This window comes from Phoca vitulina, unplaced genomic scaffold (assembly GCF_004348235.1).
Source record: "Phoca vitulina isolate PV1807 unplaced genomic scaffold, GSC_HSeal_1.0 scaffold2, whole genome shotgun sequence".
NCBI lineage: Eukaryota > Metazoa > Chordata > Mammalia > Carnivora > Phocidae > Phoca > Phoca vitulina.
Genome location: NW_022589705.1, coordinates 67,412,807 through 67,436,144, shown reverse-complemented (window position 1 = coordinate 67,436,144; position 23,338 = coordinate 67,412,807). Strand labels below are relative to the sequence as shown.

Here is a 23,338-nt window from a genome sequence, read left to right as displayed (position 1 = left end):
GAGCCTGCTTCTCCCTCTGCCTGCTGCTCCCCCTGCTTGTGTGCGCTCTTGATCTCTCTCTGTCAAATAAATAAATAAAATCTTTTAAAAAATAGGAAATCTTTTAAAAAAAGGAAAAGAAAATTCTATGGCTAAGTTTTTTTCCCTTAATTAATTAATTAATTTAAGTAATCTCTACACCCAGTGTGGGGCTCAGACTCACTCCCCGAGATCAGTAGTCACATGCTCTTTGGACTGAGCCAGCCAGGTGCCCTACCAGTGAGTTTTTTATTTTATTTTATTTTTTAAAAAAGATTTTATTTAATTATTTGACAGAGAGAGACACAGCAAGAGAGGGAACACAAGCAGGGGGAGTGGGAGAGGGAGAAGCAGGCTTCCTGCTGAGCAGGGAGCCCGATGCAGGGCTTGATCCCAGGACCCTGGACCATGACCTGAGCCGAAGGCAGGTGCCCAACAACTGAGCCACCCAGGCGCCCCTATACATGACACTTTTATATCTTTTTGGCAACAAAATGAAATAAGGTGGAAACACTACCAAACATCAGTTTTTGTTTTTTATTTTGTTTTAGAGAGAGGGGGTGAGGGGCAGAGGGAGAGAGAGAGAGCATCTTAAGCAGGCCCCACGCCCAGTGTGGAGCACAATGTGAGGCTCCATCTCACAACCCTGAGATCATGACCTAAGCCGAAATCAAGAGTCTGACACTGAACCGACTCTTGGAGTCCCCCAAACATCAGTTTTCAAAATGCACTCAACATAGTTTCTTTTAAAAAAGTAACTAGTTTCTAGCTTTGGTTAAGACATGTCCTTTATCTTGAAAGAACAGTTGTGAATATTTTTGGAATAACTGCTTAAGTACCATACTGCTAACGGATACTTGCCATTGCCAGTAATGGTCAGCAAACTTGGAACACCAGTATTTTTCTAAAAGAAAAATACACAACTGCTCTTTTAGGTCTAGAAATCGTTTTTTGTTTTTTTTTTTAGATTTTATTTTATTTTTTATTTATTTATTTTTTATGTAGGCTCCACGCCCAGTGTGGAGCCCTGGGCTTGAGCTTACAATCCTGAGATCGAGACCTGAGCTGAGATCAGGAGTCCGACACTTAACTGACTGAGCCACCCAGACACCCCTAAAGATTTTTATTTTTAAGTAATCTCTACACGCAACGTGGGGCTTGAACTCACAGCCCCGAGATCAAGAGTTGTGTGCTCCACTGACTGAGCCAGCCAGGCACCCCTAGTTCTAGAAATCTTATACGTCCTCGGCCAAACAATGCTTAGAGAGCTGCTTTGAGGTATAAGATTTTGTGGTTACTCACCATCTCATTGTCACATTTGGTTATGATCCTATTTAAAAGATTCAGTTCTTAGGAGATTAGCCACATTCATGTCATTCTGTAAAGCATAAACTGCACTACATTCCAAAGCGGGTGAGCAAATGATGGCGCCCGTCTCCTCCGTGCTGTGGGATTTCACACTCCCTGAGGATTCTTCCTGAGCCTCATGTGCCACGAGACATTTGACAGAGGGATTGTGTGAATGTCAGTTGAGGCTAAATACCAGAAGCGTTTATCAAGAAGAATTTTGTTTCCTTTCTGTGCCATGGTGCATCATGCCGAGTACCCTCTGAGATGTCCATCCTCTCTGAAGGCAAAGGGTCTGAGCTGTTGCAGTGGCCTCGTCCTGCTCTTGGCTTAGTCTTCTCCAGGCTGTGCTCCATCCCGCTACTCCAGTGATCTTCCTAAACTACAGATTTGACTGTCGTGTCTCTTAATCCCCTAGTGGTTCTTTATTGCCGATGGGATGAATTTCAGATTCTTTAGCACGGCATCTAATGCCTCTCCTACACTTTTATTGCTTCACCTTCTTTGCTGAAGCTTTTCCTAAATGTTACAGATGGTTGTTAATTTCCATCATCTCATAATGTTGTTTATACTCTGCTTGCATCACACTGCCCTCGAGGGCAGGTACTGCACTGTGCTCCTACTGTTGTACTCAGGTGCCTAATAATGGCTTCTGCCTGGACATATGTTACAATGGATGTTATATACATTAGGCTAATATGTTATCTATTTATATGTTAATATATATAAAATATGTAATATTATATATATGTTAAAGACATGGGCAGATAAAGAATATGGAACTACTACATAGGCCTAAGATATTTAATGTCTCAAATAACAGCAATGAAAGGGAACATTTATCCCATATTTTATTTGTTTATTAGAGAGAGAGAGAGAGAGAGACTGTGTGTGTGCATGTGCGGCAGGGAGGGGCAGAGAGGGAGAGTCTTTTTGTTTTTTTTTTAATTAATTAATTTATTTTTAAAAAAGATTTTATTTATCCATTTGACAGACAGAGAGAGAGAGAGGGAACACAAGCAGGGGGAGTGGGAGAGGGAGAAGCAGGCTTCCGGCCAAGCAGGGAGCCCGATGCGGGGCTCCATCCCAGGACCCTGGGACCACGACCTGAGCTGAAGGCAGATGCCTAACAACTGAGCCAGCCAGGCGCTCCAGGGAGAAAGAGTCTCAAGCAGACTCTGTACTGAGTGCGGAGCCCCACATGGGGCTCAGTCCCACAACCCTGAGATCATGACCTGAACCAAAACCGAAAGTTGGATGCTTAACCAACTGAGCCTTCCAGGTGCCCCTTCTTTCTTTTTACTTTTCTTTAAGATTTTATTTTTCTTTTTTTAAAAGCTTATTTTTGGTAATCTCTACACCCAGCATAGGGCTCGAGCTCACAACCCCAAGATCACCCCCTGAGCCAGCCAGGTGCCCCCATGTTTTCTAATGATGTATTTTACACTTAAAACAACAGAACAATATAATGATGTCTGTCACTAAGTTTAATATGCCATATCGCTTCAGGGTTTTGTTTTGTTTGTTTTGCTTAGAGAAATAGAATGCTACATTTCCAGTAAATGCCCCCTATGTATTTTTCCCTAGTCTCTTTCCCTGTTCACCAGAGAAAACAGTATCTTGAATTTAAAGTTTTTAAATTCCCAGGCATGTTTTTATGGTTTTGCTCCATGTTCTGTGCCCACACACGGCACGCAGCTGGGCTGCTGGCAGACGGGCCGGCAGGCTTCACTGGAGCACTGCCGTGCATGCCCATGTGTGACTGTGGTTACTGGCTGCTCTCAGGCTACAGTTCTCTGTGTCTGGTTTTCTGGACACATGGCCATCTCCCAGCCCCCTTCAACACCAGCCCCCACCCTTTGATCTCAGTTGGCCCAGGCAAAGGAGGGTCATGTTTTCACACATTCCAGTTGAATTTTCTCAAGACTGATTGTATTCAGCATTTTTAATCTTACACATAGAATTTACCTTTTCCACATAAAACATCATGTCTACAGCCTTGTCCCCTGAACACCATTAAAACACCATTAACCAAAACCCCCTTAAAACCAAACCTTAACAGCTCCTATTCAGAAAGGGTCATTTTGTTTGCTTGTTTGTTTTTTGGGTAAAAACAAAGATGAACTGAAAGTTGTGTTCCCTTGGATCCCTCCACACCCCACCCCACACTCCCCCCAACCTGGCTTTTCCTCAGCTACTTCTGAAGGGGGCATCTGATCAGAGACAAAACATTTTTCAGCTTTCAGCTTCTGTCTTGTATTTTTATAACCTTGGTGGATATCTAATTTCTACTTAGAAAGTCATTGACCACCTGTGTTACAGGAGTCTGGGTCCAATCAGGAGAGAGAAACCACATGGTATTTTGAGCAGGTAAACTTTAACGTAAGAATTATTAACTATAACAGGGATTTGGAGTAACATGAGCTCAGCTAGTACGAAGTAAAGAAATAAGCACATGGAAGGATGCTCAACACCATTAGCCATCAGGGGAATGCAAAGCAAAACCAGAATGAGACACTTAGCCTCACCCCAGGTCTCTCTGATTATCCATTTTTGCATATATATATGTATATGTATATTTATTATATATATTTATATATTATATACTTATAATAATTTATAGTATATATTTATATATATATATGTTGTTCCATTTGCTTGGTTCACACCCACTAGGACAGCTATAATCAAAAAGACAGATAATCACTAGTGTTGGCACGGGTGTGGAGAAATCAGAACTCTCATGCATTGCTGATGGAAACGTAAAATGGTACAGCTGGCATTTCCTCAAACAGTTCGGTGTAGAGAGTTACCACGTGACCCAGGTATGTATCACTCATAGGTGTACCCAAGTCCTTCTCTAGGTATGTACCCAAGAGAAATTAAAATTTATGTCCATGTAAAAACTTGTACATCAGTGTTCCTAGAAGCATCATTCTGCCAAAAAGTGAAAACAACCCAAACGTCCATCAACTGGTAATTGGACAAATAAAATGTGATTTATGTTCATATGATGGAATGTTATTTGGCGCTAAAAAGAAATGCAGTACTGATCCATGCTACAACATATGTGAACCTTGAAAACATCAGGCTAGGTGAAAGGAACCTGTCACCAAGGACCACATATTGTATGATTCTTTATATATGAAATGTCTATAAACATTTGCTTATTCTATAGAACAGAAAGTAGATTAGTGGTTGCTTAGGGCTCAGAGAATGGGAGGTTGGGCAGGAGGTTGGGCAGCTCAGGGGTGCAGGATATCATTTTGGAGTAACGGAAATGTTCTAAAATTGATTGTGGTAATGTTTGCCCAACTGTGTGAAAATACCAGAAGCACTGAAATGTCTACTTTGAATGGGTGAATTGTATGGTATATGAAGGATACCTCAGTAAAGCTTTCTAAAGAAGTAAAGAGAACTCCAGAAGAATATAGATGTAGCACATGTAAGGAGTAACCAGCACCCCGGGGCTGAGAGAGAGTGCTCAATGAAGAACCCCCCAGTTTACCCCACACCTGGCGCAGGCTGAGATCCTGGGGTGTAGTGGACATGACCGTGGCTCACTGGGTTGCAAATGAGTTACTGTGATGCTGCATGGTGGGATTGGCTGGAAATCAGCCTTCTGGGGTGTTGGGGGGAAGCTGTTTGCACAGAGGGGTCTCACTCTGCTGCAAAACTGCCCAGGAGGGGTGCTGAGGGCAGCTGTTGGCTGCTACTGTTCACGGCTCATAGCCGGGCACTGGACAAGCCAGGTGTGCTATAGGAGCCTACCCGAGGAACACACCAGAACCCAGAAACAAAACCCCTTCTTCCTCCTGCAGTGGCTCTTCAGCACCTTCTGCTGACAGAGCTCAGTATCATGCCAAGCGGCAAAGAAAACTACTTCATGGGTGCAGATCCATCTTGACAGAGCAAGCAAACAGGGCAATTGTGGAGCTGAAAGGCAGTAAATCTGTAACCCACGCAGGAGTCATCGGGACCTCAGCATCCCCCTAGCTTTTTAATTCCCTTTGGGGGGGGGGTCCCAGGGTTATCCTTGCCCCTAGCCCTGCTGTGGTTTGGAGAAGCCAGGACACTGTATCTTTGGGCCAACTCACCCTCAGCCCAGCTCTCTCTAGTCCATTTTTACATATCTTTTTCTGTTCTGTTTGCCCGGTTCTCTTTTTCAGACACCAATTATGCTTACGCTGGATCTCCTATGGCTACTATTGCAGCATGTTTTAGTAATCCTTTTACACTTTTTATTATTTTTCATTTTTTTTTAAAGATTTTATTTGAGAGAGAGAGAGAGCGGGTACGCGCGTGAGCATGAGCGGGGGAGGGGCGAGGGATGGGGGAGAGGGAGGATCATGACCTGAGCTGAAGGGAAGGCAGACATTTAATTGGCTGAGCCACCCAGGTGCCCTTATTCTTTTTCATTTTATCTTGCTTTTTTTAAATCCACCATTATTTTCTCCCTCCCTCCCTTCCTTCCAATTTTACTTTTTTAAAGTAAGCTCTACACCCAATATGGGGCTCAAATCCCAAGATCAAGAGCCGCACACTCCACCCCCTGAGTCAGCGAGGCGCCCCCACCGTTGCTTTCATGATTCTTAATGTCTTTTTAGCAGTGACCACTTTGTTGTCTACCGCTGAGGCTTTCATTTCTGTGATGGTGTTATTTTTCTTTGTACAGTCTTCCTGAATGCTAATTTTACTTTATTCAGAAAAGTGGCGTTGTCTTAGTATTTTTTCCCTGAGCTCTCCCTTTCATGTCTGCTCTTAGTTAGGTCTTGTTTTATAGAGCCATTTGGGAGTGGGTGGAATTGGGGTAATCTCTGTTAATGATCTTTATCTGTTCTGTAACCACGTTTTTTTCTGTCCTGTGGTCTTCATCTACCATGTTTTGCCCCAGCCCTCCCCATTCCTTTCTTCCACTGTGTTGCAGAATTTTTGTTTAGATCCTGTACTGATTTCTTTTTATTGTTGTTTTGATATACTCTAGCACCTCTTCAGATGAAAAAAGTTACGTGACTGAAGCCAGATCATTGGGATTTGAATCCTGGCTTTGCCGTTTACTAGCTTTGTGATCTTAAGATAATTTAACCTCTCTGTGCCTCAGTTTTTTCTGTATGTAATGGGAACGATAACCTCATAGGATTGGTGAGAAGATTCAGTGAGTTAAATTGTTCAAAACTCTTAGAACTGTGGTTGGTCCACAGTAAGTGCTATATGAATATTAACACTGTTAACTTACCCTGCAATTAGAAAATGCATGGTTCTTCTGCATAGAATAATTTAACATTGCATATTAATTAACTACATAAATCTGCCTAGTCATGCATAATGTCTGAATAGGTGTGCATTCAGCAAAAATGTTTGTTAAAAAATTGATGAGCTTTTCAGTAACTTTTTTTGGGAAACTGGATAATAAATAGTACGGTATATAATAACTTCTAATTAGCTTGCCTCAAAAATATTCACAGGAGACATGCTCAGGAAATGCTTTGTGGTTTTTGCTCTGCATACTTTTGTCATACATGAGTTTATATCCAGTATGGCTGATATTTGAAGGTCAGCAAAATTCTGCCATTTTAGACTAAAATTGTTGCCAGGTATAGTTCAGAAAATAACCATATTGTAGGCTGTTTTAGAAATGACAGGAGTTTGGTGCAGTTTGTTTCAGTGGACTCAGATTTTTATATAATTTTCTTTTTATGGCTAAATTAAAATAACCTAGCATTATATACCTTTTGTCCCTTTTTTAAAAAAAAATATTTTATTTATTTATTCATGAGAGTCAGAGAGAGAGAGAGAGGCAGAGGCAGAGGGAGAAGCAGGCTCCCTGCCTAGCAGGAAGCCCGATGCAGGACTCGATCCCAGGACCTGGGATCATGACCTGAGCCAAAGGCAGACGCTTAACCATCTGAGCCACCCAGGTGCCCCCCTTTTGTCCCTTTTTTTGAGCATACTGTAACTGACTGAATATTCACAGAATGATAGCAGATCATTCTTGAATACCTGCCAGGGATACAGTGGTGAACAAAGTAGACGTGCTCCCTGCCTGGAGTAGCCAGAATATAAATGTTAAACAAATTACTGTAAATACTCGTAAGATTCTAAGTGCCTTGCATACTGGGATGAGGATAAACAGCTGCTGTGGCAATTTATAACAGGGAGACCTAACCTGAAGTATGGAGATGGGTGAGGTTTCTCTGCGGAATTAACCTTGAAGCTGAGGATTTGAGGCTGAGTGGGAGCTGGTGAGATGACATGGGAGGGTCAGGACAGCGTCAGCCTGACCTCGGGAGAGAGCGTGGGGACTGGGAGACACTGAAAGATGGTCAGTGTCGCGGACCCATCGGGGTGAGGTGTAGGAGATGGTAAGAGACATGGAAAGAGGCGGGCAGGGGCCAGAGCACGCCGAGCACACCGAGCCTTACAGGCCCCGTTAAGGGATTTGGGCCCTTACCCTATGGATAGTGGGATATTTGTGAAAAGTTTAAGCCTGGGAGTGAGATAAATTCACATTGGCTGCTGTGCGGAGAATGAGTCGGAGAGGATCAAGAATGAGTATGGGAGGCTAACCAGAGGGCTGTAGTAGGAGTCCAGGCCAAAGATTACAGTGACTTGAAATGGGATGGTGTTAGTGAAGATGGAGGGACGGATGGATTCAAGAAGGGTTTCAGAGGTGAAAATCACAGGACTCGGTGATTGATTATACGTGGAGGTGAGAGCGAGAAGGAGGGTAGTGCCAAGGATGACTTCCAGGTCTCTGACAGGAGCACCTGGGAAGGTGTTGCCTTTTACTTGAGATAGGGACTGGTGAAGAAAGAGGATGTGTGGGGCATCTGTGAAACATCTAGATGATACTATGGACTAGGAAGTTAAATAGGTGGACGTGGAACTCAGAAGCAGTTATCTAGATGGAAGAGCTCAAGTTGGGGCTGGTCAGCATAATGATAGCAAATTAAATCATAGAAGAGGAACGAAATTGCCCTGGGGGATGTTTGCAGAATGGAAATGTTAAGACAGCCTCACACAGTACCCCAGGCTTCTCTCCTCATTCAGAATTGCTGTGCATATGTACGTGTACACAAATCATACCTTCAGGATATTATGTTTTGGAATGTGTACAACTTATATCGTGTCTGGAGTTGGGGCGTGTAATTAGAAATATATTAGTTTATTCTTTAAACACACACTTCTCGAGTGTTGCTATGCACCAGGTGCTGTGCTGTTAAATGCAGGTGATTCACAGACCTAAGTTATAGATTCTGCTTTCAAATGATATACTAATTCTTTCAGAGACAGAAGAACAGTCCCGATGTTTTATAAATGCTATGATGCAGGTAAGCATGGGATGTTATGGGAGCAGACACGGAGTATAGGGCTATGATGAAGGAGAGCTTCCCGAGGGAGGTAAGACTTGAACTGAGCCATAAAGATGAGCTGGCACTGGTAGGCAAAGAAGGCAGAGAAAGGACTCTGCCACTGTGCTGTGCTGTCTCTCCCAGTTGCAGATGCTGCAGAAAGGTCAAGGCATGGGAGGATAGTAATGTCCAGTGGGTTTGGCAGTTAAGAGATCAGTGGCCAACTTAGTGACCCTCTAGGGCAGGGTATGAGTTTGATTGTCTTTGTGTCCCCCGTGCTTTGCATAACTCCTGGCACTTAGTGTTTGTTGCATCAGCTTTGGACAGAAGAGAGACACCTCCTTCTCCAAGATGAACACACGGGAAGGGGATGAGTCCAGATTGCTGCATTTCCTCTACGGCTGAAGCGAGCTTACTGCAGTTCTTTACCTGCGTGCTTTTTTATGGCTGTGCAGGGAGGCCAAGTGAGCTCCTACAGCCCGAACAATACTAAGTATTAATCTAGTGTTAGTGTTTTTATGTTTTATTCTAGTCCTTTTCTTTTCTTCTTGTTCTTTTTTTAATGGTTGGGTGCATGCTACTTGTCTCTTTTTTCATTTAATAGTATATCATAAGCATTGCCCATGTCATTAAAATGTTTTCATAAATTACATATTTTCTTCTTTCATAAATTACTTAAGTGGCTGCCAAATCTCTCATTTGGATGTTTATTTGAACACTTATTTGAGCATTTGATTTATTTCTTTTTCTTTTGAAATAGTTACAAAAAAGTTGCAAAAATATTACAGAGACCTCCCATATAGCCTTCAGCCAGTCTATGGTGGTGTCTATCAGTGTCTATCAGATCTCTCCATGGTAAAGCTATGGAAACTAACTAAACTCTTCTCCCCTCTGTAATTAAGAAGCATCTTATGGGCAGATACTTGAAAACTGTATAATACCCCATTTCTCAAAATTCTGCCCCTTAATTTGAGCATCCTTTGATGTTTCTTGGCTGAATTATTACTGAAATGGTCACCAAGTGGTGACTTTCTAATTACGTTATTCCTTCTGCATTCATTAGTTGGCATTCTGCTCCAAGAGAGAGCTTTCTTCTCTCCTCATTTATTAGGTTCTTATTTAATGGGTTATAATCTGTTATTATTGGTCTGAATCGCTCCAGAGCTGATCATTAGGAGCCCCTCCAGCTGGCTGCTTTTTCCTTCTGACACGGCCTCACCCTTTGAGCCTTTTCCTGCTTCCAGGCACCGAAGAGATACAGCCTTGGCCTGTGTGTGCCTCCTTTCCCTCGGTCAGTGCAGTCAGTCGTTCTTCCAGGGAGCCCTGGTTCCCACCAGGGAAGAATGGTATTTAAAAACCAAGCTCTAGGTGCCAGATGTGCTCCTTGCAATTGGAGCATGGCTGCTGCCAGGCCCTTTCCAGTGACCGGAACTAGGGAATATATGCGTGTATCACACAAAGGCATACACACTATCTTTACTTATATTTTTGTATCTTTCTATATCAAAACCCATCCATTTACACTGATCCCTTCAACTTGAGTACAGCTCCCCAAATTTATTCTGGTTTTTCCCTTCTCCTATTTGCAACTCCCTTTTCCATCATTGAGAAATCCGGCTCCTTTTAGTGGCAATGCATTTACTTATTTGGTCAATTCCTGTATTGCCGGTTCCCACACCCCCAGACCCCTCACGATGGCCTGATGCCCCACACCTCTCTCCATGCCTGCCTTGATTGGTGCCTTAGGCTTAGTGGCTTTTAGATTAAATTATTCAGAAAGGAAGATGGGGAGAGATCTCATGCCTTTTCATGGCTGCATAATCCTCCGTTTTGTGGTATACCTTAGGTTATTCAATCCCTATTGAAGGACTTACTCTCTTATATTACAAATAGTGCTGCAGTGAATAGCCATGTGCATAAGTCGTTTTGAATTTTTATCAGTGTATCTGTGGGATAGTTTCTTTTTTTTTTTTTTTTTAAAGATTTTATTTATTTATTTGAGAGAGAGAATGAGAGAGAGAGAGAGCACATGAGAGGGGGGAGGGTCAGAGGGAGAAGCAGACTCCCTGCTGAGCAGGGAGCCCGATGTGGGACTCGATCCCGGGACTCCAGGATCATGACCTGAGCTGAAGGCAGTCGCTCAACCAACTGAGCCACCCAGGCGCCCGGATAGTTTCTTTTTTAAAAAACGTATTTATTTTAGAGAGAGGGAGAAAGAGCAAGAGCGAGCACGAGCAGGGGGAGGGGTAGAGGGAGAGGGAGAGAAAGAATCTCAAGCAGACTCTGTGTTGAGGGCAGAGCCCAATGCGGGGCGCGATCCCATGACCCTGAGATCATGACCTGAGCCAAGATCAAGAATAGGATGCTCAACTGACTGAGCCACCCAGGCGCCCTTGGGATAGTTTCTTAAAAGTGAGATTATTGGGATAAAGGGCAAAAGCATGTGTAATTTCATTAGACATGGCCCAGTCCTTCCCACCACCAAGCAGCGTGTGAGACCAGTTCCCCCCCACAGCCTCAAGCATTTGTCCTAGCAGTGAGTTTGAAATTTTATCTCTTTCAGAATCTTGAGTTCTTTTCCTTATCTTGAAGGTTTTGACTTATTTTAAGCTCTTACTTCTCTGTATGCCATCCACTTTTGGAAATCACTTTCCTCTTTGGGTGTTTGTTCCACCTCTTCATTTGAAGATCCTTTTCCGTAATGGAAAAGATAGAAGTAAAGTAGGTGATTAGTTCCGTCTTCTCACCGTGATATTTGCTCAGTGGACGGGCAAATCTGTTGACTGACCGATGGCCCGTGGTCGTGTGTCTGCCGGGGCTTCGGGTTGTGGTCACCGTGTGGCCGTGGCAGTGCAGGTGTCAGATCTGCATTCAGGACAGGAAGACGGGGGAGGGGCTGGGACCAGCTGCCTTTGGAAAGGAAAGGCTTTCCAACAGCCACCTGCCTTTTGTAGGCAGGCTGCTTCTTAAATTTGTTTTCACTGGGAGCACCGGCTGGGATACATGGTCCTTTGTGTTGCTGGAATTGCAAGTCTCTAATTTCTGTTTCCATTTGAAAACTTTGTTATGTGCATAAATATAAAAATTAAAATTAAAAATAAATATACTAATAAGTAGATTGTGAAAAACACCCCCCTCCACTTTTCGGAGATAGACATCGTCTACAGTTTGGTGCATATTAAGTATGTACTGAATACGTAACCTTAATTTTCAGTATTGCTGTCGCCCTTGTTTGTTACCACCAGTATGTGGCCATACGTACATGTACATTACTATTCTACAACTAGATTATTTTTCATTTAGCAGTGTAGACTAGATGCTTTTCCCATGTCAGGAAGTACAGCTGTGCCTCATTCTGTCTCACCGGTACCTCATACTCTATACGTGTTATCCTCCTGCCCTCAGTGATCCATTACCATTGTACCCTCTGTGCTGGTATCTGACCTCGAAGAATGGCATCATCTCGGCTTCCTTGCCCTCTGGCTTCCAGTTGGAATCAGCTGATAAAAGACACTGACAGGGATCAGAGGGCGAGTGATGAGAGAAGTCAGAGCCTTTCTTAGCCCCTCCGCCCCTTGCTGGGGCTCCAGGAGCCGCTGTTTGCTCCTTAGCACCGCTCCTGATGGCTGGCCTCTCTTTTCCAGGGACACCTTTCTGTTTCTTGCTCTTTCACCTCGAAGGCAGGAGTAGCTTCCTACTGTTGAGAGTCCCTGGATGCTTCGCCACCCCTGGTTGGTTCCTTTAACTCTGATCACATAGCTATAAAAAACCCCATGATTAACTTCCTTTGGTTAATCCCTTTGCGTGTGCCATCTGTTTCCTGCCATGACCCCACTGATCTAGATGTCACCGTGTAGACGTACCATAATTCATTTGTTTGGTTTCCTATTGATGGACATTTGAATTTTTTCCTAGTATTTTGTTCTTATAATGAGTGTTGCTAATGAATATTCAGGTACGTATCTTGTAAAGTATTTGTTGGAATGTTGCTGTAGGAAAAAGTCACCGAAATAGAAATGCTGGGTCGAGGTTCGTGAATATTGTAAATTTCAGTAGCTATTGCCCAGTTGCTCCTGGAAGAGTCTACTAGTTTATATTTCTACAATGTGTTGTTTGATTTTTTTTAATATTAAAAAATTATAGAGGTATGGGGCGCCTGGAGGCTCAGTCAGTTAAGCGTCCGACTCTTGGTTTCCGCTCAGGTCATGATCTCAGGGTTGTGAGATCAAGTTCCACGTCGGGCTCTGCGCTGAGTGTGGAATCTGCTTAAGATTCTCTCTCCCTCTCCCTCTGCCCCTCTGGCTCATGCTCTCTATCTCTCAAATAAATAAATCTTAAAAAAATTATAGCGGTAATACTTGTGACTTTACAACAAACAAATTTAACTTAGAAGTATATAAAGGGAAAAGTACTTCCCATTGTTTCATCCTGTTTCCTGGAGACAACCACATCAGCAGTTAGCTGTGTATCCTATCATGGTTTTTTTCTTTATGAAATTTATATGCTTATCGAGAATAAATTCATATATAGATAGATAAAGTAAATTCATTTATATATGTATGTGTGTGTATCTCTGTCTCTTCTGAGAGCTCATTTGTAGACTCTGCTCTCTGTTCTACTGACCTGTTTGTCTTTCCCTGTGCCATTACCCATCTATCTTAAGAATTAACAGCTTTGAGTCAGTTTTGATATCTGGTAAGGCACATCCTCATCTCATTATTTTTTATTTAAATAAATTTCTGGGCTCTTCTTGGGCAGAAAAAGTCTTCAGATTAACTTTAGATTTAAGTTAAAAAAAGAACCCCACAAAACCATGGGTTTTGAATGGAGTCAGACTGGATTTATAGAGAACTGAAATATTTCCAATATTGAAACTTCTCACTTAGGAGCCTATTGTGTGTCTTTATTTATTCAGATCTCTTATGTCCGTTGGTGAAAATCTTGCCCATTTCCTCCTGTTTATTTTTAGATATTTTATAGGTTTTGTTGCCATCATGAATGGAATTCTTCCCCATACATCTTCTCATCAGTATTGCTGGTATAGTTTTTAAGAAGCTATTGATTTTTTTCTTTTTCTTTTTTTTTTTTTTAATTTAAATTCAGTTAGCCAACATACAGTACATCATTAGTTTCAGAGGTAGAGTTGAGTGATTCATCAGTTGCATATAACACCCAGTGCTCATCACATCACGTACCCTCCTTAATAAGCCTGTCAGTCAGTTACACCATCCCCCAGCCCCCTCCTCTCCCCCAACCCTCAGTTTCTTTCCTATAGTTAAGAGTCTCTCATGGTTTGTCTCCCTCTCTGATTTCTTCCCATTCAGTTTCCCCACTCTTCCCCTATGATCCTCTGCACTGTGTCTTATATTCTTCATATGATAATTGTCTTTCTTTGACGGACTTATTTTGCTCAGCATAATACCCTCCAGATCCATCCTTGCAAATGGCAAGATTTCATTTTTTTGATGGCTGAGTAATATTCCAGTATGTGTGTGTGTGTGTGTGTGTGTGTGTGTGTGTACACACACACCACATCTTCTTTATCTATTCATCTGTTGATGAACATCTGGGTTCTTTCCCTAGTTTGGCTATTGGACATTGCTGCTATGAACATTGGGGTGCAGATGCCCCTTTGGATCACTGCATTTGTATCTTTGGGGTAAATGCCTGGTAGTGCAATTGCTGGGTCATAGGGTAGCTCTATTTTTAACTTCTTGAGGAACCTCCAAGAAGCTGTTGATTTTTGTGGGGTGCCTGGCTAGCTTAGTTGGAAGAGCATGTGACTCTTAATCTTGGGGTTGTGAGTTTGAGCCCCATGTGGGGTATAGATTACTTAAATAAGTAAAACTTAAAAGAAAAAAAGAAGCTGTTGATTTTTTGTAAATTAATCTTATAATCACCTACTTATTAGTTCTAATGGTTTTTCAGTTGATTCTCTTGGCTTTTCTGGATGGACAGCTAAGTCTGCAAATGATAACTTTTTATCACTTTATTTATAATGTTTATATGTAATTTCTTTCTCATATGTTATTTCCTGGCTAAGATACCTGAGTGAGGTGGGGGGTGATCCTGGGAAGTCTTCCCTGCCGATGTTCCGTTTCAGGTGAGCATCAGAGAATGTGCCATAGGCGAAACAGCGGTGTGGCCGAGAATGTCCCAGGCAGGCCTCGAGGAGGGAAACAAGGCTGTGTTCAGTGAATTGGAAGAAGAAAGGCACAGGACACAGATAGGGTTGGGAGGTGCAAGAGATGGTTTGGAGAGTAAAATAGGGGCACAGTCAGAAGCTGCTAGACTCTAAGGAGCAATGACCTTATTTTAAAGGAATTGAGAATTGAATGAAAGGTGTGTGAGGCAGAATGGCACCCCAAAGATGTCCACACCCGAATCCCTAGAATCCATTAATATGTTCCCTTATGTGGCAGAAGGGACTTTACAGATGCAATTAAGACCACAGACCTTAAAACAGGGAGATTATCCTGGATTCTTCAAGTGGGCCCAACCTAATCACATGAGCCTGAGAAGCAAAGAAGTTTCTCTGACTGGTGGCAGAAGCAAGATGTGGTAGAAGGGGAAGTTGGAGAGATTCAGAGAGGGACCTAACCCACTGTGGCTCAAGGGGGCCATGTGGAAAATATGAGAAGGAATACAGGAGCAGAGAATGTGTGATAACCAGCAAGGAGATGGGGACCTTGGCCCTGCAGCTGCAGGCAATTGCATTCGGCCAGTAGCTGGAATGAGTGAGCTTGGAAGCGGCTTCATCTTCAGAGTCTGCAGAGCGGAGGACAGCCCTGGTGCCCCCTTGGTTTTGGCCCTTGGGAGACCCCATGCAGAGGACCCTGCTGAGCCACACTGTACCTGGACTTTGGGCCTCCGGGAGTCTGAGATAATAAATTCGTGTTGTTTTCAGCCACCGAGTCTATGGTGTTCTGTTTCATCCGCAGTGGAACACTAACACAAAGGGGTTTGAGCAGGAGAGTAATGTCAGATTTTGTGTTATTAACAGACCCGTCCTACTTCTGTGTGGAGAATGGATTTGGGAGAGTGCAGTTTGGAGGCAGGGAGCTTGTCTCTGGAAATGCAGTGGTGGCGTGGACTAGGGTAGTGATGGGGGCCAGGGGGTGTGATTGGGGATTTATCTGGCAGGTTGGAATTGCCAAAATTTGGTCATTGATTGGATGCTGGGAATGAGGGAGAGGAGGGACGCAGGGATGATTGCTGGTTTCTGGCTTGGATACTGAGTGACTGGTGAAGCTGTTTCTTGAGACTAGGACTAGCAGGTTGGAGGATGCCATGTCAGGAAGTCCGTGGTAACTCTAGGTGGCTCTTCATTTGGAAATTTTCCTATACGCACTTATTTTAAGGTAGAGTATATCAACAAGGTGATTGCTTTATCCTTTAAGACCTAAATTGGTTTATTTTTTTATTTTTTTATTTTTATTTTTTAGGTCATGTAGGAAATCGTAAATCATGTGAAGATGGGACTCTTGGTATTTGTGCGCAATCTGCTGCTAGCCCTCTGCCTTTTTCTGGTACTGGGATTTTTGTATTATTCTGCGTGGAAGCTCCATTTACTCCAGTGGGAGGACTCCAGTAAGTATGGTCGCTCCAGCCTGCCCCCAGGAAAAGCCCGGCCCAGAGTGGTAACTGGTCGTTCGGGGGCTGCGGTGCTTTCATATTCTTCAGAGACGGGCAGTGAGAGCCGCGAACTCCTGGGACTTAGAGGCTCAGACATTGCCTGCCATTTTTGTGGCTGTAGGTTGAAAACTTTGATGTTCTTCAAAAACTGCATGCCATGGCATATCCTTTTATGATCGCAGTGAAAACATGCTATTCTGCAATAAAACCCCAAACTCTACCAGTATGTCTAGTTTTTGAATGCTGTTCTTTTTAATTACTGCGGTGTCTTGCCGCTCCCATTTGTATTCATTGCCTTAGGGCTGGGGGTTGAAGTTGGTTTTCTCCTGCCCTGAAAACAATCACCTCTACCTTTTCTTTGAATTTTCAGTTTTCAGTTTAATATTCTTTGTTTTATTTTCCCTGAAGAAATTTTGCCTGCCTAATTATTTTGCCCTTGCTTGTCCTGAACTTGTACCTGAATAGAATAATGGCTTTCCCCCCACCTCCCCGGTAACTCTCAGTCCCTTTCTTCGGCTTGTACCTGCGGCCTCTGTGTTACACAGTGTTTCCTACTAGCCTTCTGCTCCTCTCTGACTTGGTTTCGATTCATCCAGTGTGGCCCGTGTTGTGGCTTTAGGCTTGCGGTTGAAGGGCTCGCTTTGGGCGGCGCTGCCTTTTGCATGTTCTCTTCTTGGACGTAACTTGAAGTGTCACACACGGGCCATAAGTAGTTTTCCTTTTGGTTCTTTTGTCTGATGGCTGTTTGAGCTTGGCTCAGGAGACATTGGGTAGTGGGTCCTGATTCCTAGTGAATGTGATTTCTCTAAGATAGTTTTCTTTTTACAGATATCAACTGATACCAGTGTAGAATTTACTCAAGAGTAGAGTCAGTCTGTAGGTGTGAGGTTAAAATGAGATAGAAGGAGTTGGAAGAGGCAGCTGCAGTTGGCCCTGCTAGTGTATTAAGACCTTAATATGGGAACCATTCCTATGAAGTAGTTCATTTCTTTCTTACCTGGCCCAAACTCCTGAAGCATTTTCAAGCCAGTTTTTTAAAATGTAGTGTTAAGTCTTTATTATTTTATGTGTATTGTTTAAGTGCCTCTTAAATGCTTAGCTTATAATTTTAACTAATTACTTTGGGTTTCCAGAGTTTATTTAAATTTCTCTCTTCCAACTTACTTTTAAAATCAAGGAGACTACCCAGAATAAAGTGTTCGTGTCAGGGTAGTACAAAATTCTGTAGTGAAAGGCACTGTCTATATCCGTAATGGATGGATTCATCTGTATCCATAAAATAGATGGGAATAGTTTTAAGGAATGGAGGTCTCCTTTTCTGTTGAGAACTATTGACCTGTAGACAACATAACCAAGAATTAGATAATATTTTCCCACAGAAGTTGAGAAGGACATTAACTTTATGGAAGACCTATTGTATGTCAGGTTTTAGACGGACAGCTTACAAATTTTAGTTAATTTACTTCTCGCTCTTGGGGCGCCTGGGTGGCTCAGTCGGTTAAGCATTTGCCTTCCACTCAGGTAATGATCTCGAGGTCCTGGGATCGTGCCCCACAATGGTCTCCCTACTCAGCAGCGAGTCTGCTGCTCCCTCTCCCTCTGCTCCTCCCCCTGCTCTGTTCTCTCTCTCCCCCTTTCTCTCTCAAATAAATAAATAATCTTTAAAAAAAAAATTACTTCTCACCCTAACCATGTGGAGATGCTGTTATCCCTGTTTTTCAGCTGAGCAAATGGAAGTATTTAATTAATTTACCTAAGTTACACAGGTAATTATTAGAGCTGGAATTGACTCCTGATTTGCCTTTATTTAAAGAAAAAATTTTTTAAAGATTATTTGAGAGAAAGAGCATGTGCACAAGCAGGGGCAGAGGCAGAGGGAGAGGGAGAAACAGACTCCCCGCCGAGCAGGGAGCCTGACATGGGGCTTGATCCCAGGACCCTGGGATCATGACCTGAGCCGAAGGCAGACGCTTAACCGACTGAGCCACCCAGGCGCCCCTATTTTTAAAATTATTTATTTATTTATTTTAGAGAGAGAGCATGTGTGTGCATGCACAAGTGAGTGAGGGACAGAGACAGAGGGAGAGAGAGAGAGGATTTTGAGCAGACTCTGCACTGAGTGCAGAGCCCTACACGGGGCTTGATCTCACAACCCTGAGATCATGACCTGAGCCGGTATCAAGAGTTGGACACTTAACTGAGTGAGCCACTCAGTTAATCAGGCGCCCCCTGATTTGTTTTTAAAGCCTATGTTCATTATGATATTGAAAAGTACAATAAATACAAAGACTAAGGATAGGATTGAATCCTGTATTCTGATTGGTAAGAAGAGAGGAGAGGGACTGGGAAGAAATAGTAGAGAGCATCAGGAGGGCAATGGAGAAAGAAAAAGGAAGGAAAGTAAGGGGGAGGGACAGAAAGAAAGTGCTCCAGATGACGGAGGGCTTTATGAGCTTGGAGGTGGCGCTGTAGGCTTGCTTCAGTAGGTGAAGAATAGCTGTCTGCTTTTCCTTTGAATGAGTTATCAGCTGACTAACCGCTATTGGCATATTTTTGTTATTCCGACTTCCAGCCTTTCAGATACTTGACTTTGAATAGGTTGTTTTAGACCGTCTTACGGGAGCATATTGTCACATCAGAGGGCAGGGTACTATGACTAACTCTGACGGCTTACCTGGGCCAAGGGGGGACCTTTACCCCACACACCAAGTCAGCCAGAGGGAGTGCCCTAAGGCAGGGAGATGACTGCTGGGGAGGGAGAGTTGGGCTGCTGGTAATAATAAGAGTGACTTAGTGGGTATCTCCTGTGTCTGCACTGTAATGAGAACTTCACATTCCTAATTTCGTTTGATCCTCATAGTTTAGATTGATCATTACTGTCCTGTCCTACAGACGTAGAAGCTGAGGCTTCAAAGAGGCTCAGTAAAGAGTTTGTATGTCTTTCATGCAAGGGCATTTACAAGTTGGAAAAATAAATGTCTTTAGCATTATGTTTCCTTAATTTTTATACCTTTTATGACTTACCAAGATGATGTATTGGAATTCCTTCATAGTGGTGGTGGAGGGGGTCTAGAGATTTTTATTATTAAATTTTTCATTTAGTAAGTAGTATATTCCTATTAGGGTCCATGTGCTTTTCTATGTAACTGGATGTAAGATGCATAGACCTTTATGCTCGCGGCCTATAACACGAGAAAGAAATAAAACAGCTCTTATATGTTGCATTCTGAAAGAGACGTCTGTATGAAATGCCATGTTGGAGCATAGAATCCCTTCCAGATGGAAAATTTTATGATTTCATTAATCCCAAGACATATTGTGGCAGGATGCAAACTGCTTTGTTTTGAGCAACTTAGAGCTGTGTCAAGTCTTGGTCAGATTGCTAGGACTTGGCTCAGATGCTTAACCTGAAAGACTTAAGTAGAAGATTGGTCTAGTTATCAACCGATTTTTAAATTTATTTTTTTATTAAGTAGGCTCCATACCTAGCATGGAGCCCAGTGCGGGGCCTGAACTCATGACCCTGGAATTGAGACCCAAGCCGAGATCAAGAGTTGAACACTCAACTGACTGAGCCACCCCAGGCACCCCTCAACCTGTTTTTAAAAGTTCTGTAGCTGGGGGCGCTTGCGTGACTCAGTCGATAGAGAGCATGTGACTTGTGATCTCAGGGTCATGAGTTCAAGCCCCACATTGGGCATGGAGCCTACTTCAAACAAACGAAACAACAACAACACTGAGATACTACCACATTATCTATCAGAATGGCCAAAATCCAGAACACTGACAACACCAGACGCCAGCGAGGATGTGGAGCGACAGGAACTCTCATTCATTTCTGATGGGAATGCAAAATGGTACAGTGACTTTGGAAGACAGTCTGGCAGTTTCTTATAATACTAAAGATACTCTAACTCTGTCATCAGTCACATTCCTTGGTATTTACCCAAAGGAGTTAAAAGCTTATGTTCACAAAAAAAAAGCCCTGCATACAGATGTTTATAACAACTATATTCATAATTGCCAAAACTTGGAAGCAACCAAGATATCCTTTAGTGGTTGAATGGATAAAGAAACTGTGGTAGATCCAGACAATGGAATATTATTAAGTGCTAAAAAGAAATAAACTATCAAGTTACGAAAAGACACAAAAGAGCCTTAAATGCATATTTCTTTCTTTTTAAGGATTTTATTTATTTATTTGAGAGAGAGAGACAGAGATAGCGACCAAGAGCACAAGTTGGGGGAGAAGGAGAAGCAGACTCCCCACTGAGCAGGGAGCCTGATGCAGGGCTTGATCCCAGGACCTTGGGACTACAACCCGAGCCAAAGGCAAACGCTCAACCAACTGAGCCACCCAGGCACCCCCTTAAATGCTTATTTCTAAGTGAAAGAAGCCAGTCTTAAAATGCTACGTACTGCATGATTCCAACTTTATGACATTTTTGGAAAAGGCAAAACTATGGAGACAATAAAAGGATTAGTGGTTGCCAAGGTTGGAAGTGAGGGGAGTGACATATAGGCAGGGCATAAGGAATTTTTAGGGTGGTAAATCTGTATGATATCATAATGATGAATATGTTTTTGTGCTTTTGTCCAAACATATAGAATATACAACACAAAGCATTAACCCTTACGTAAACTATGGACGTTAGGTAATTATGATGTGTCGGTGCAGGTTCATTACTTTTGAAAGTATACCACTCTGATGAGGGATATTGATAATAGGGGAGGATATACACGTGTGGAGGCCGGAGATATATGGGAAATCTCTGTACTTACCTCTAAATTTGTTGTGAACCTAATACTGCTCTAAAAAAATAGTCTTAATAAAAAAGAAGTACTGTAGAATTATTATACTTTGTGTGCATGTATACACACACATATAGTATGGTAGAAATATATACGTACATATATTTAACTTAATGAACAGATCAACACAATCTTGGGAGGAGTTGGGTATACTTCAGTTTCATCATCTCCAAAATGGAGACAAAATACTGACATTTCTCTTGGCTCTGATGCTTTATTCTGGTCAGGCCTTGTAGGAGAGTTGGGTAGTTGCCCTCTTATCAGTAGACCTAATACTTATAGTCCATTTCATGGAAACTTTACATACTTTATTATTATTTTTATCTATTCATATTTCATAAGTTAAAGTGGATATTTTATAGGAGTAGGATTAATTTCTTATGAGACCTTTAAAAATTCATACTACCACGTTTATCAATATAGCAACTCCCACTGTGTTCTTGCCTATATTTACAAAAGATCATAACTGGAGAGATTATAAAATATGCATTATTGATCTCATTACTATGGAGAATACCATCTGGCGAGTAAGTTGGCGTTTGGATCTGATATTGGGAGAAGGGTAGATTAAGTTTAGCTTATAGACAGAGGAAATTATATTAACTCTTAGTTTTCCATCTTAAAAGTGAAATGGAGGCTGGCATTTTTAGCCCGTAGCTTAGGGTGACCCTCTGCTTCTTATGATAATGGCAGAACTGGTATTAGGCTAGCCCTCTCTCTATTACTGTAACACCGGACAGAATAAATGAAGCAACTCTTGTCAAGCAGTGGACAGTAGGCAGTAGAAAATTTCAGTCTCTAAGAAAAGGAAAACTCATGAGGTGAGAGAGAGCTCCACAGTTCTCTTGCGGGGAGGGGGCAGTTTCCCAACCCTGTTCAGAGAGCTGGGATCTAAACAGACTGCAGTGCTTCCACATGGCTAAGGAGGCAAAGATCAGAGTTTAGGGCAGCTGAAGTGGTTGGAGTCCATGAGATGGGTCATCACTGAATAGGGAATTGTTCAGAGGCAGGGTCTCGGAAGTCTGGGGTTGGGGGCAGTTCCTGTGAGTCTGTAGCTGCGGACTGGGCTGTGTATGCACAGGCCAAAACTGCCTGCATTTAACCACATCCACAGGATGGGAGTAGAGGTCAAGCAGTATTGTGGGTAGCTGAAGCGTCAGGGACTTTGAAGTGACAGCCCGGCCAGGGTGGAGAAAGCTCATGAGCACTTTACTACCCCTGGCATCGAGAGACCAGAAAGACCAGGCCTTAAGAATAAAGATCTCGGGGCGCCTGGGTGGCTCAGTCAGTAAATGTCTGCCTTCGGCTCAGGTCATGATCCTGGGGTCCTGGGATCGAGCCCTGCATCGGGCTCCCTGCTCGGTGGAGAGCCTGCTTCTCCCTCTCCCACTCCCCCTGCTTGTGTTCCTTCTCTGACTGTGTCTCTGTCAAATAAATAAAATCTTAAAAAGAAATAAATAAATAAAGATCTCACTCTAGAGTAAGATATACTCAAGACTCACCCTAACAAGATGAAAACCAAGCCCCAGCAAGGCAGATTTTAAAGGTTGGGTCCCAACAAGTTAGAGAAGTCAAAAATGCCATGGATTTCCTCAGATCCACACTAAACATAGCATAGAATCATGTCTACACAAATTCAAGGTCAGGCAGTAATTGAACTGCCTGTTAAAATACAAATCGATGCTCTTCAGTATTCATAGTTTCCGCATGCCATCTCCACAGTGGTCAGTGTTCAGTAAAAAGTTACTAGACATACAGACACACAGGAAATTGTGATCCATATTCAAGAGAAGAAAAAGTCTATAAATGAGATAGCTCAGATATTGGACTTAGCGAAGTAGCTATTACAAATAATTTAAAGAATTAAAGAAAAATACTGTGAACAATAAGTAGTCCCAGCAGAGAAATCAAAACTATTTTTAAAAAAAGCAAATTCTAGTACTGAAAAGTATAGAAACAGAATATGAAGATTTTACCTAACAGTAGATTGAATATAACAGAAGTTAGTGAACTTGAAGAGAGTGTAATAGAAACGATCCAATCCAAAACACAGAAAGAAAAAATAATGAACAGCCTCAGGTACCTGTGGCACAATATAAAATTGTCTAATATATATGAGTATTGGACAGAAAAAAAATTGACGATATAATGGCTGAAAACGTCCTAAGTTTGGT

The 23,338-nt window shown here is 42.5% G+C and overlaps 1 protein-coding gene across 2 annotated transcripts in view; it reads left to right on the top strand.

The window, feature by feature from the left end:
• The window catches only part of ST3GAL3 (ST3 beta-galactoside alpha-2,3-sialyltransferase 3), a 182,188-nt gene that overhangs the window by 6,795 nt on the left and 152,055 nt on the right, over positions 1-23,338 (top strand). For both annotated transcript variants that reach the window (XM_032430828.1, XM_032430819.1), the window contains exon 2: positions 16,163-16,307. In XM_032430828.1, the coding sequence (XP_032286719.1) occupies positions 16,193-16,307 (115 nt within the window). In that variant the 5' untranslated portion in view covers positions 16,163-16,192. The remainder of the gene's footprint in view (positions 1-16,162; positions 16,308-23,338) is intronic.